Source organism: Aptenodytes forsteri, unplaced genomic scaffold (genome assembly GCF_000699145.1).
Source record: "Aptenodytes forsteri isolate BGI_AS27 unplaced genomic scaffold, ASM69914v1 Scaffold231, whole genome shotgun sequence".
Classification (NCBI taxonomy): Eukaryota; Metazoa; Chordata; class Aves; order Sphenisciformes; family Spheniscidae; genus Aptenodytes; species Aptenodytes forsteri.
In genome coordinates this window covers 2,940,809-2,955,784 of record NW_008796046.1, presented here as the reverse complement: position 1 = coordinate 2,955,784, position 14,976 = coordinate 2,940,809, and the positions used below count along the sequence as shown (strand labels likewise).

General features: G+C 42.2%; 1 protein-coding gene across 1 annotated transcript in view; it reads left to right on the top strand.

The window, feature by feature from the left end:
- The window catches only part of LOC103904642 (probable asparagine--tRNA ligase, mitochondrial), a 37,113-nt gene extending 22,889 nt beyond the window's left edge, over positions 1-14,224 (top strand). Inside the window, exons 4-9 of the mRNA XM_009286141.2 lie at positions 205-242; positions 2,061-2,127; positions 3,620-3,757; positions 4,916-5,013; positions 7,148-7,174; positions 13,409-14,224. Of these exons, the coding sequence (XP_009284416.1) occupies positions 205-242; positions 2,061-2,127; positions 3,620-3,757; positions 4,916-5,013; positions 7,148-7,174; positions 13,409-13,553 (513 nt within the window). The 3' untranslated portion in view covers positions 13,554-14,224. The remainder of the gene's footprint in view (positions 1-204; positions 243-2,060; positions 2,128-3,619; positions 3,758-4,915; positions 5,014-7,147; positions 7,175-13,408) is intronic.
- The last annotated feature ends 752 nt before the right edge of the window (positions 14,225-14,976 follow it).

The window sequence follows — 14,976 nt, the reverse complement described above, 5'->3', positions numbered from 1 at the left end:
GTGGACTTGGCAGTGCTAGGTTAATGGTTGGACTTGATGATCTTAAAGGTCTTTTCCAACCTAAGTGATTCTATGATTCTATCTAGAGCACAGTGCAGACCTATGAATCAAAACTTAGAGGGAGGTAGCTTTTCTGAGTTTCCTCTGGACCCCTGAAACCTTAAGAGTAGCTTTACATTTTTATTTTTTCTTGTTTTGACCAAGGACAGGTTGGAACAAATGCTGAAGAACAAATTTGTGACGTAAGTACTTCTATTTCTAAATGATCTAGAAGAGGGCTTTTGGGGAAAGAGTTCCTATTTTGTATATGTTCTTTTTCTTTCCCAGCTCGATGTCTTCTGGGTTACCATAATGTCTCCAAAAGAGCATGAATTGCAGTTCCCTTTGTACTGTTTGCCAGTTGCCCTTTCATCTCTGCATGAGACTGGCATCTGAATCTGCTGGCCTTTGGCTTTTGCTTCCCTGGACAAGATCCTCTTTCTATCAGGGTATCCTCCTTCCAGCGTGTACCTGCGCAGTGGTTTGCTCACTGTCTTGCTTGGTTTTGGCTTTGGTGCTCTGCCTTCCTTCACACTTCTACTCCAATGGCTCCCTTTTTATGAAACTAATTTTTTATTTTTAAAAATCCCAATTGGTTTTCTGTTTCCAATTGCTTGTGCAACTCCTTTTCCCAGTTCTTTGTGTGCTAAAGAACTGAAGGGTTTTGGTTTCCCTCCTTGGCCCCCAAGAATACCTCCTCTTCCCTACTCTTGCCTGTCTCTCCAAATAGTGGTGTTTTCCATTTATCCCACAGAACATTGTAGGCCTGCTCAGCCTGGCACTGGTTTCCTTGTTAAGTAGCTACAGCCACACTTGGGCAACAGGATCATGATATATTCTCCCTGTGCGTTGTGCCTGCATAAGCACCATGGGAGACGTCAGTGAAGTCACCCTCTCCCCATTTCAGTCCTTCTCTCTTTGGACCTAACTGATATTCCTGAGAGGACAGAGTTGCACTCAGCTTCGTCCATGGTCCAAGGAAAAAAGAGAGTGAGTCAGCCCATCTCTCTCTCCCTCTCTGTCTCTCTTCATCAGCTGCTGGCAGATCTGGGGCATTCCTGGCTTACACACATCAGTTACGTGTGTTGAACCTGTGCCAGTGATATACCTCATTTGGACCATGGCCTCGCATAACCCAAACACATCGAGCAATATATTCCTTCCTGAGGTGTTTCCTCTAGAAGCCTTCCCCGTATTAGTGAAACCTTGTAGCTGGGTGTAAAGAGCTCGTGCTCTTCAGGGAATTTGGTTTATAATTGGATTTAGCCAATGATACAGAGAGATGAAATTACTGTGATCGGGTTGTTCTTTCTTCTCTCTGTCCACAACATTTGCTTGGTATGTGGAAAACATGTCAGCAAAAGTATCTTCCGTTGAGTCTTGATTTCCAGTTATCAAACCTGCAGCATTTTTCACTGCACTTCTTCTGTTTGCTCTGTCATGATGCTGTTCTTTTGTACTGGTGGAAGTCACTGGTAGAAGTCAGTGGAGAATCTGCTCTCAGACCTATCAGATGAGTAGAGAAACGTTGCTGCGAATAAATCTCGCGATTTTTACGAAGTAAAATGAAAATGTTTGAGTTGCAAGTCCTTTGCACTCTGGGCTGTTATGTTTGCCTAACACCATGCTGAAGAGAGGAGCTATGTTGCTGGAGGTGTGCCGATGAGGGCACATTGTTTTCTTAAAAAAAAACCCCACAAATTTCTGTGAAGCAATTCTCTGCAGAGCTCACTTCTGACTGAAATGCAACATTGCAGTAATGCAAAAGTGTCTTGAGAGCTTAGCACTTCCTGCCCTGCATGTGGCTGAAGCACAGGAAAACATAGGGTTCTTGCCATATAAAATGATTTTTGGTTTCTATCCAAAAAAGCATTGCTGGGAAGTCTAACGTCACAACACAAATTGGCATGGTGGTGGGGAAATGCCTCCTTAATTTTCCAGTGCAGCACTTAGCCAGAAAACTTTCTTGTTATTCTTTTCATAGTTATCTTAAAGACTTTTTTTTTTTTTCCCTCTTGCAGAATTTCCTACAATGAAGCAGTGGAAATTTTGAAGCAAGCTTCTCAAACTTTCACTTTCAAGCCAGAGGTAGGTAGTTGCCTGGTGGCTTGTCCCTGTGCCTGTTCATGCACACAGCCAGCCTGAACTTTGTAGATGTCATTTCTCTCTTTCTGATACCACAAGAGTTGTTAACTTCGCACAGGTTGTCTGCCTCCTGGGGTGTTTGCTCAGTTGTCACCCAGGTATAACTTTTGCCCTTTGGGGGTTTAATGGGAGCAATGTAAGGAGTGAGTTCTGTAGCAGAAGAACACGTGACGTTTGCAGGGAAGGAAGTGATGAGTTTGCTGTTGAAGGACCAAGGCCTTGGCAGAAGCGCTTCTCTCTCCCCTATGTGAGTAGTGCCGAGTGTGTTGTGGATTCGGTAGCAGTCATCTAAGGAGGGTTGCTGTAATAGTCCTCAAATAAAGGAATGATACTAGGACAGCACCAAAAGTTTGACAAGGACTAATAAGCCAAAACCATGTCAAAATACCATGTAAACTAGATGTAGGTAAAGGGAATCCCTTGTCTTTCCAAAGTATAGATGTTGACTGGGAAAAAGAATCACATGTTAGTCTTTCTAACACTGTTAGATTATGGTTTTCTGAAAACCATATTTTGCCTAATTTCAAACACACACACCAGTAGGGAGAGCGTTCGTGGTGGTGCTCATCTCGTGTGTACTGATTAATCTTTATCTTGTTCTGATGCTTTGAGGAAAATAACCCTCTGGCTGAAGCCACCTTCGTAGCCAGTTGGGTAGCTGCCTTGTCTCTGTGTACAAGTGGGTATAGAACCTCAAATCCTGTATCTGTGCTACCTTGATCTGAGACAGCAAACTCAGGATGTTTTCAGATGAGGAGAGTCTGCAGAATATCTGTCCTCCTCTTCCCCTTCCACTCCCTCGATATTCTTTGCACATCCTATAATGGACTGGAGGTCTCTCGACAAAAGCCACAGAATTGACAACATCACTGGAAGAAAGGAGAAGTGAAGGACATTGCAAATGTCCAAGGTTTCTGATAACCCAGTATTCTATCAAGCAATTCTTTGTTTTCTTAAATGAGAATTAATGTAGCGTGTAACAAGACACAGCAGGGAAGAGAGCAGTCAGCCTAGTAAAGCTGCTTTGTATATACCAAAGGTAATACTGAAATAAGGCTGGCTTGATGGGTTGAGTAAGCTGATTTTGGATAGGTGCCTATTTCCCTTAAGCTATGCAGAGTGTGGTTTTGGGGGTTTTGTTTGTTTGGGGGGTTTTCTGATTTGATACCAGATGCCTGGGCTTGATGCAGGGATGATCTGGCCCTGTTCTGTGGAAGTTAAACCATGTTATTTTCATTGCTTTGCTCTGCCTTAAAACTCGTGAAACTCTGTCTGCTTAGCAAATTTTCCCAGTGGCCTGTGTGAGAAGTTGCTGTGCTTGGTTTCATGTTATTCAAAGCTGCACGTCTCTCCTACGCAGGGATTTTGCTGTGTCTCTTGCCACAGGCAAGATGCACCAAAGCAGTATCCCAGGTCCCTTTTGCTGTCTTTACAGTGGGGCTGTGACCTCCAAACAGAACATGAAAAGTACCTGGTGAAGCACTGTGGTGAGATTCCTGTGTTTGTGATTAACTACCCATACAACCTCAAACCTTTCTACATGCGGGACAATGAAGATGGACCTCGACACACAGTGAGTCCATAGGTGACACTTCCACCTCTTTTTTGGCTTAGTATGTGTGTTAGCCTACTGATAGACAGATGAGGATAGTCTTCTGCTGGGCCTCCAGTCATGAAGTCCAGGATAAGATGTGACCATCAGGTGATCCTGTTCAGTCGTTTTCCTGTTGTAGAAGAAATCCCCAAAGCAGGAACAGGAGGAGGGTTCAGGAGTTGGGTAGCGTTAAGTTTTTGCTTAAGTCCTTTAAGACAGATTTACCATAGTTTATTTCTTTTCCTGGTAGACTTCTGTACTACTAGGTGAAATGCCTAGAATTGCATGTCTCTAAGCAGCCCGTGATTCTCTTGTCATCCAAATCTACCATCCGTGTAATCCTCAAATAGCAGATGGACACAAGACACGAACTGTTCCTCCACAAGTCTCATGTTCGAAGGTGTGATTTCCCAGTTGAACTGAGACAACCTGAAACATTGCTTCTATTAAAAAGAGTGACTACCCCACCATGTGCCATTGTCGCTTCACTGGCTTTAATTCTAGCAACAGTTCAGCTGTGGGATAAGAGAAGTAACTCTACAAAACAAAACAGAGAAGAAAACAAGCCCAAACCTAACAGCACAGGTGATAACACTGGGATCCTAACACTTGGATCAGCACATCAGTGCCATTGATCCATTGGTATTATTACCACTAGAGCTAGCTCAAGGAATGGGGGCAGATGGGGTAAACACAAGTTGCAAGCCTCAGAGCAGCTTAAACTCTAAGGGAATCAGGGCTTCAGGAAACTTGCCCATGTGTCTTTGCCTCCTTGTGAGCTGCTGTTGGGTTCTTTATACCCTGCACAGGCTTGCCTACATGCACAGGTTGTCACCAGAGTAACCTGGTGCAATTCAGTTCACACCACCTGCTGTAGATGTCCTCAGTCTGGAGCATCACTGCATTTGTTTAGGTTTTCTGTAGGCTTACTGATTTTTATCATTGTAAAGTTCCCTCCCAGCCTTCTCCTGTCAACAAGGGACTTTTCAAGCATTTGCAAATACTTACCTAAGTGTCCTGGACTCAATAAAAGAATTACAGTAGCTTTTTATAAACAGCCATCCAGTGTCAACTGTACTTCTGCTGTAGACTGTATGGCTACATGGCATGGCTTATGTTAGGTTTCTTTCTTTTAAGGTTGCAGCTGTTGATCTCCTCGTACCAGGAATAGGGGAGTTATATGGAGGCAGCCTGAGAGAAGAGCGACTGCCCTTCCTCGAATCACGCTTACAGAGGTATGGAAAATCCACAGATGCCAGGAGACTAGCCTGACCAAGAGAGTGTTTCAGCAGCTCTTAGTGGTTAGCAAGACAGAGGAGTGGAAGGGCAACTAATGCTATTTAAAAAAAGCCTATTTTTGTCTTTGAGATATCTATTTATCTGAGTAGGTGATCGTGAACTGGTGAAGAAGTTCTTGTGCTTCTGTTGTAGGTATGGAAACTGCCTCTCTGTTTTAGCTCATCAGAGAAGAAGAGTTTATTTTATGCAAGGAGGCCAGGGCAGCAGAATGCCTCAGCTCTGCTGGGACTGTCTGGAACAAAGTGTCTTGTATGAGGCACTTCATCCTTGAGCCTTTTCTTTGCAGCTTTCATGGCTGAGAGTGGATTGCAAAGGTGGAAGTTGTCATGTAGACAGAGCTTAGATATATTTGTCATCACATTGTGTAACTGAGGAACTGCAGTTTTGGTCAGAAGCTTTGCTAGCTGTGATGCAGCTGGCCTCGGTGGCATCATTTAAGAGAACACAGTTCTTCACTAACAGTTTGGTGGGAAGCTTCACTGCAAGTGCCTGGGACCTGTACTGAGCCATATGGCTCTTTCCCTGCTGCTTTGTTCTGGATCACGTGACTCTGAGTAATTTCAGGCTAAATTCAGTGTCAGAATATCAGAGCTGCTGTTTAGTTAACAATAATTGACATTATAGATGGGGTAATTCTCCATAGACAATTACTCCCTGGATCCTGTCTGATTGTTGAGAAGAACCTTTCATAACTCAGACAAGTCCATTTGGGCCAGTCGTACACTTGTGTAAAGCAATTCTGGAGGAGGATTAATCCCAGAGTAACATCATTTGCACAGTGGGAATTGAATTTGTTGCTTAAATCAGCCGCATGCTCACAGAGATATATCTAGTCAGTGGAGAAGAGCAAAATCCATTTCAGCATAATGAATCCAAAAGGCGCAGGGCAATTAAAATCACCAGAACACTGGTTCTCAATGTGTAGGATGATATTATTCCCTGTGCTTCCTGTTACTCTCCCTGCAAACTCTCCCGAAGCAGGCATGCTTCAGTTGAAGCAAAGTACAATGTTGCCTGCTGCACTTTTTCACTTGAAATTTTTGCTAGTGAGATCTACAGTCCACAGCCCTCAAGTTGTGGGGCTGCAGGAGTGGTCCTTGTGGAGGTTGAAGCCAGACTTTCTTGTTTGTCAGGAAAGTCATAGGAAGCATTTGAAACCTCAAATGGGGTGTGTATTCAGTGACCTTAAGGTACAGCTCTGCATTGAAGATGAAGAAAAATAACACCTCTTTTCACGTGTTTTTCTTAATTTTGAGTACTCAGGATCTGATCTGCTGAGCCCAAAGACTTTGTTAAGGCTTTTAAATTATACTTCCTGCAGACCCAGCATAACTAAGAGAGATAAAGAACGGGATTCTTGTCTCCTTATACACACTTCATACAATAGCTCTCCAAGTCCTAGTCAGGGACAGCTGCAGTGCACTGAAGATGAGAGACGTGGTCTTTCTTTGCTTACAGTTTTCTGTCTGTGTTCAGAGAAATGGGGAAAAAAACCCCAACAATTTCGCTCTGACTCCACCAGGGCAAGAAAAGGGGAGAGGGCGCACGGGTGGCAATTAGAAAAAGACATATTTTATTTAGCAGTTTTACAGAAGTTGACACACATTAATAAAACCATGGGAGTTCAGTGGTTTTATGCACTACAGAAGGGGAGCCACATAGCCACACGTGAAGAGATTTTGACTCACTCATAAACGAGGTTGGCTGCATGTCATTGTGAATTTAATATTCAGGCCTGTACTCTCCAAACATTCACAAGTAGTTTACTGATATGCTTAAAGTTAAGAATATGCACAAGTCTCTGCATGAAGCTGGGATCAACCCTGTATGTTGAGAAAACAAACTTTACATTTTAAGAAGCATGTTGGAAATCTGTTCAGGATTGTCTACCAATCACCAGAACTGACAGCCACTGATCATGTCTTCCCTTAATTTCCTGCCTTTCCTTTTTGGACTGAGTTTAGTCATCAGACCCTCCCTTTTCTTGTAGCATTCTCTTCCAGGCAAGTGCTGCTTGTGTGGATCTCTTCTGTTCCTTTACTTACAAGGGGTTTTCTTTTTGTTCCACAGATTAGGACTCACAGATGCCTACCAATGGTAAGACACCATCTTGGTCTGCAAGCTATATTTCTTCTTTCGAGACTCCTGAAAACAACTGTTTCACTTTTTTGCTCCTGTTCTTGAGGGGATGTTTCTTGGCCCAGTTGCCCTGCCATCACTGCCACTCTAAATGGAACAGCCCCCCCCCCCCTCCCCTCAAAGATCCCCCAGCCAGTTCATTTAAACAAAGTTTAATCTAATGCTACTTACTTTATCTTCCCAATTTGTCCACTCACAGTACAGGTCATTCCTTTCAGGATTGCATGAAGTCAATTAATTTACAACCCATCAATGTTGTTTTATACTAAATCATTAAGCTGTGTTCTGCGTTGAATAGATTCTGACCGCCATCGCATGAGATAAACAGGTTACAGAATCACAAGCAATTTGTGACCTTTAACAGCTCTATGAGTAACTCCCTTTGCAATTGACAGGGCAATTGGGTCGAAAAATCTTCCCTAACAAAGCGGTTGAAGCAATTAAAACTGTCCTGCTAAGGAGACGGAACAACCTTTGAATTAACGGTTTAGCCTATTAAAACGACAGAAGGATCTTAGTGTTCCTCTTGATAAGTGTTTCTTGGTATGTACTTCGTCACAGCTACTGAGAGGTGATAGCGTGGAGAATTTTAAATTTAAAGAGTATATTCAAATACTCTGCAGTATTTGGAATTATTGAAAAAAAGCAGAGTAAGTGTAGGATTCTTCACTCTCCTCTTCCCACAATATGAAATCACTTAGGAACAGCCCAGTGCATGGCAGACCTTTACATCATCCATTTGCAAACAGGGTGAATTAAATGTCTTCCTTTATTGTTTGTGTTTATGGGCCAGAGTACACCATATCACTTCATCTGAGGGAAGGATTATCCTGACCAAGGATGATCAAGTTGTGTGGTTAGATGCTGAGATACAGGCTGGGGAAGTCTGGTGTTCAGTGGCAGAGCCTTCCAGCACTACTAAGATAGCTCAGCCTTGCCTCATGCTTCCCTCAAGAGAGAAGATTAAGACATTGCCCATCAGCCATTTGCATTTTCATGTGATAGGTAGCAATCACATTCTGGAAATTCTTTCTTCCTGTGATCTTGTTTTGGAGACTCTTTCCTCCTCTATTCCCTCCACTCCATCACAGATGATGTAACTTCCCAGAGAGGATTAAAACTGTTGTTACCCCCTGCCATAGCAGGATCTGGTGTCCTAGGAAGGTGCAGGATAGGAGTAATCCTGGATGCTTCTGGACTACAGTCCAGAATCTGCCAGAAAACAGGTAGGTGGTTTGCCAGCATCCATCTTTTCAGTGGAGGTGGAAGGAGAGACTGAAATTAATCTCCTCCAATTTAGTGATTGAATTTAGTCTCCAAAGCTGGCTCACAGACTCCTTGAAGAACAGTTGAGTCATTCCTTTTTAAAATATAATATTTGCTGACTTTAGAATAGGCAGCTGTGTGAGATCTGGTCCCTTTTGAAATGCCTTATATATTGCCGTATCTCTGTTTCTACCTGTTTTCTTCTCCCACTAAACACGAGGATATTGCGGGGGCTGACTGTTTCTAGGACAGCTTCAGGAGTGCCTTGTCTGTGGGAGGATCATTGGGCAAAGAGGCAATGATGATCTGAAATACTCTTGTGCTTCTGCCCATTCTTACCTTTTAGAAAGCTTTTCAAAAAAAGAAGGTAAAGGGACATGGTCAAAGTCCTCTGAATCTTCTTCAGTTCACTACATCTTTCCCATTGTGCAGGTTTCTTTCCATAAAGAATATGAGTTGCAAAAGTATTTGGCTTGATTATGCAGTTATTTTATCTTATTTTCACATTCCTTCCTTTGAACTGTAGATAGAAAAGAGCTCAGTGCTGTAGATGCTGATCTTGGCTAGACTTGGAGAGGTCTGTGGAAGGGAGGTGGGAAAGTAGGCCAACCAGAGTTTACTCTGGGAAGTCACTTGCTTTCTCTGTGACCAGGGAGTATTGAGTATATTGCCTTGTAAACGGGGGTCCTGATCCTGTTTGCAGCCTCCAGGTGCCGGCTTAGCACCAGCAATAACAAAGCAGGTACTTTGTAATGGACAACGTGTCCCCACTACCATCAGCTTGAGCAGCATTTCAGACAGTCTTTCTACATGTAAGGCACTCATTTCCTCACTCTGATTATCATCATGCGCATCAATGGAGAAGATGGCCTCATACTGAACCCTTTACAGTCCAGGTACCTTTCTGATCTTCTGGTGTAACGCTGGTGAAAGTACACAGCGGCAAAGCAGGTGTCATCTGCTGTCTTAGAATGGATATTACTATGTTGTCTTGGCCTTGCTCCTGCTCTAGATGGAGAAGATTGAGCTGTGTTGAGCTCTTTTAGTTGCTAATTTTCTTTGAAGCTTGAATGCCGGAGTGTTCTGTTGGGTCCTTGTGTGGCAAGGTAGAAAGGAGGAGTTGGACTTAAGGAACAGCAACACTGGTGAGCCACTTGCAATCCACAGCCAGTGACAGCATTCATATCATCCTTTAACCTCCTTCAGAGCCAAGCGAAAACAGGTAGCCCATCGCTGTCCTTGGCAGGCACCTGGTCCTATTACTCCTTCTTTGGGGAGGAACCAGAGCACTGTGCTGGGCCATACGGAGGCAGGCAGAAAGTCAGTCCTAAAGCCAGCCAAAACATGCCCAAACCCCACTCATGTCAATGGGAGTGTTTTAGATTGACCTCCCTGAATGCTTTTTTGTGGATTCCCAAAAAGTTGTAGCAGAGCAGAAACTGTCTGAAAGCAAAGACAGTGTTTTACCCAGCTTCAGAACCTGGCGATGCTTTGCGCATTTATTTCCTGAAACATTCAACAAAACAGTCTTTCAAATGTCATTTCACTAGTAGTTTTTCATTACCCTCATTTTTTTCCTTTTATTTCCAGTAGAATATTCAACTTCATGGACTGCAATATCTTTGTTCTTTCAGCCTTACTTTTTTCAAACTGGCTGTGGAGGCTTCAGTATAACAAGAGGGTTACATAAAAGATCAAGATTATATTTGTTTTGAAAAGAGACGGAAAAGAATACATTCTGCTTATGAATGGTCACTAAGAGAGCACTGATCTTCATAGTGCCTTGCCGTGCAACACAGGAGCTCGTGATGATGATAAAAGGGTATAGATTTTTAAAATGATGAAAGGAAATGCTCTTCTAACTTGGCACATAACAAGCTCCTGGAATTCATTGCCAGGGGACATTGTTGCAGCACATACTTTAGTAAGATTCAAATCTCTGAAGAACTACCAGTCCTCCAGGTCCAGAACATGAACTCTGGGGCTAGTTGGGGTCGCAGAAACTTATTTCCCCCGTGGAATAATGTTGCACAGTCCCCCAGTTGCCAATGGAAGGCTCAGCTCTCCTCTTAAGTATGAGCTACTAGGAGAAATAGCTAGACTAGTTCATGACTGGTTTTGAGGTGAGAAACATCCGATGTCTGGGGACTATTGAATGAAGGAAAACCTCAGGGAGCATTTTCCAGCCTAAAGGAAATTTTCTCTTCATCTGCGGGCAGTTACTTTTTCTTTCATCTGGGAAGAATGGAAAATTTCTCAATTCCTTTGCTGCTTCTAAGCACAGTCATCAGAAAGGATTCACAGGCTTGATCCTCAGCACGTTTAATTCAATGGACTTCTTCCATTAACTTTAATGGGTTTTGTTTTGCTCCGTGTGCCAAAATGGCTTCTCAAAGTGCTTTGAGATCTACAGATGAAAGCCCTGGATAAGCAAGGGTAGAATTTATTATCATTGTTCATCTGGAAGAAGCTGAGTTATTTCATCTCCTTACAATGACTTTATAAACTCCGTTGCCAGCAAAAGGGGAGAAGAGATGCTAGGCTTAGTCTCACTGTCTTTGCACAGGCTGAGATATGCTTATGGAGGTCATCAGAAATGTTTGTGCTATTATTTATATTGCTAGTTGCAGCTAGAGTTGTCACCAGCTGGTTTGCCAGTTCTGCTCAGAACTACTGAGCTGGTACAGATTGATCTGCCACTGCTAGCACCCATATCCCTCACATTTACGAGGTCTTTCCTATTTCACAAGTCACCACCCTCAGCATCAGATCTGCCCATCATCTTCCTTGCAAACCCTTAAAAAGCTGCTAAGTGGAGCTTCCCGGCGGCAGTTCCCAGTGTACTAGCAGAAACTCAAGTTCTTCTTAATGCAGTCTGTACGAAGTGGATAGAGGTGAAGACCGTGCTGTTGCACAGTCTTGTTGTTCGTATCGTAAGCATAATCTTCATCACAAGGTGTGGGGTGGATGCAACTGAGCCTTAGCAAGCCCAGCTAACACCCAGCAGCACAGATAGAAAGCATGTGGGTCCCAGGGATCAGAAAACCTATGTCCCACTCTCGAGCCTGCTGTTCAACTTGCAGTATAGGCGTAACTGCACTTTGTGTGTCAGTGCTAGTAGGAGGAGCTAAGAAGTTCTATGATTCTATGAAGTTCTGCTCCTGGTTTTACTACTGGGGCAGTGGAGGGGAGGGTCAAAAACACTGGGGAAAAAAACCTGAAGATTGGATTGATTGTAATAAATGCCTTCCCAAATTTTAACTACTGTTAATGAACTGCAAGGAAAAATAATATTTCATGGTATAAAAGGCATACTGTCCTACTGAGTCTGCCAGGGTGACCTCTTGCAGCTGTAGAATTTGGTGGAGAGTGTTTTTATTTTGCAAGTAGGGGTGATCAGTGGCATTACTTTGGCTTCACTTTGTTAAAATGTAATCTTCAAACCAACAAAATTCTGAAGTACAAGAAAGTACACTTATATATATTTAAGCAAGTACACTTAAATATATATAATGTATATTTTACATATTTTTATATATTTTTATATATACACACAAACATACTTTTTCCTTGCAGTTCATTAACAGTAGTTAAAATTTGGGAAGGCATTTATTACAATCAATCCAATCTTCATTTTTTTTCACAGTGTTTTTCCCCCTCTACTCCACTGCCTAAGTAGTAAAGCATATATATGCATTTATATTTAAGTGGACTTGACTTTTTTTTTTAACTGGGATGATAAAATATTCATACACAAAGATCAGAAGCATGTAATACATCTGGAGTCACTCAATCCCTTACTAGTGCATTCATATAAAGAAGAATAACTTTGTGGCCTCAGCAAGCTCAGAAGTGGCCCCATAAATCAACAGAACCACTGAGATGTTTTTCATTCCTATTAAAATAAAACTGTTGGTGACAATTTATAGCTGCAAATATAGTTCCTGTGTATCACATCATAGAATCATAGAATCATTAAGGTTGGAAAAGACCTCTAAGATCATCGAGTCCAACCGTCGACCCAACACCACCATGCCCACTAAAACATCAGCTACAGTCCAGCTGGGAAATGGGGAACTCTAAAGAAGAACCATCATAATCCTGTTGACACCCATATATTTGGAATATCTGCTTCCAAACGTTTTCCGAGTTTTCTGTGCACAACAGGTGCTGTTCTCCAAAATGAAATGTCTTGTTCCAGATCTCATTTTTGGAGAAGATACGTCCAAGATTTTTTGCTGACTTACTGTGGAAATAAATGAATCAGTCTGTAAGAGTGATTGGGGAAAAAGTACAAAAAGCCATCATAATTACCTTAAAAGGCAAAAAAATCTGAAGGAATATTCAGCAGACAGCAAGACCTATTTAGGCTTCTGAAGAAATTACTGGAAATGAAATGACTTAGAGTATTGAAAAGAAGACAGAAAATGAAAGCATTTATTGTAGGGCAGATTTCAGCACCAGCATGGCAAGGGCTAAACGAACCCAAGCAGGCAACTCCATCTCCGACAGTGGAAGTATTTTGTGCTTCTGTAGGAACCTGGGTTTGTGCCTCTGCTAGGAATATTTTAGATACTAAAACTTACAAAGATGCCTTCGATGTGAGTAGAGCTCTGATGTTAAAGCTGTTCTTCGTACCCAATGAGTTCTTGCTCCTAAACAAAACAGGCTCTAGCGTATTGGCAAAGCGTAGCTATGCTGTTTTAAATGTGTTTGCGCTTGGGGTTTCTGCTAATATAATTCTGCCTGTCAGGGAGCCGCACCTCTTCACGCCCCTGACCAACGCCGGCTGTGTTGGCAGAAATCCACAGTGGTTAGGGTCAAAAGGAAGTAATTAAGATGGAAAGCAAAACCCTAGATAAAAAGCTCTCTGTAATTACATCAGCATAACCGTGCTGTAAATGTAACTGTCTGTTTAAATTACAGGTATCTAGACCTCCGAAAATTCGGCTCAGTTCCTCATGGAGGCTTCGGAATGGGGTTTGAACGCTACCTGCAGTGCATCTTGGGAGTTGACAATATCAGAGATGTTATTCCTTTCCCCAGGTTTTCTCACTCCTGTCTCCTGTAGCTCAGCAGTTGACTCACGTGGAGCAAACTGCTGGTGTGACTATACGTATACAATATTAGGATATGACTAAGTGTGTTTTAGTAGGAAATCGAGATCATTTTTATATCAGTGAAACTCTTGGTAAATTTAATACTGGCTTATTGAAAATAATATATGTTCTGGTGAGATTATGGAAGCACGCTTACAATTAATTTGATAGCAGTTCATGTCTTCAGTGCACTTCAGGAGTATTAATAAATCCCACTTAACTAAAGGGTTAAGATTCTTGTGAGACTAGTACAAGCCGTGGAAGTACTGAATAAGCATTGTTGGGAGGTAGTGGGGGTTTTATGCGAAATATTAATAAGGAGGTGTGACCTAAAATGGACTGGGAGCCAGGACTGCTGTGAGGCTTTAATAAGTTTTAATTAAATGCCTGCACAGTGCTTTGAAGATTGAGTGTTATAAAATTGTGAAGTATTGTCATGGCTGTGATGCACTTGCTCTCACAAAATGGCTACTGTAAAGCATGATTCTCCCCACCCCGAGTTAAAAGCAAATACTGTTTACCTTGGAAAAATCAGTCAAACCTAGCAAGGAAAAATGTCATATTGGAACTGCTGGAGTGAATTAGGTGAATGGTGTTTGATTTTGTGAATCCTCAATAAAGATGTACACTAGGTTGTTTTGTAACTCTGTATGGTTTCTTCTGTTACAAAACTGTAGCACTCAGCATCATAGCATTTCCTTCAGTGTCTTTGGTAGACGTTTCCTTTTCTGTATACCCAAATTAGTTGCACAACTTCTGCAGGAGATACCTGTTTTCTGTCTCCAAGAGAGCACATGTTCATAGCGGAAAGAAATGTTCAGTTAGATGAGAGTTCATTCAACTCTCCAGAGCCAACTTGCAGTTTATTGGTGGTGTTTGTTGTTGCTTTGCTTTTTTGTTGTTGTTATAGAGAAAAATCTCATGTGCTCATCGGACCAAGCAGTTTTGTCTACATTTTGAAACAACCAACATATGCTCCCAAGCATTGCATATGTATTAAGTAACTGCTTATCACTATAGGATCTGAACTCCTTGTAGTCTTTAATGGGTTTATGCTCTCAGCTTCCCTGCCAGGTAAGAAATACTCATTTCTGTTTTGAAGACGGGATTATGGGAAGATGAAGTGATTTGCCCAAGGCAATTGGAAACCAGTGGTTTATTTGGGACTTGAACTGAGGGTTTCCAGCATCCTTCTTCCCTTCCAAATTATCACAATCCAGCAAATGGTCATTTGCATAGTGCTTACTACTCTGGAGCCCCAGACGGCTGCAGTATAAACAATATATATAAAGAAAAAAAAGCAAGGTAACAGCCTTATTGCTAATGAATCCCGTGTAAATTGCCACATATAACGTGAAGTGGCTGCAGAACAGCCCTGAAGACTTCTTTTCCAAG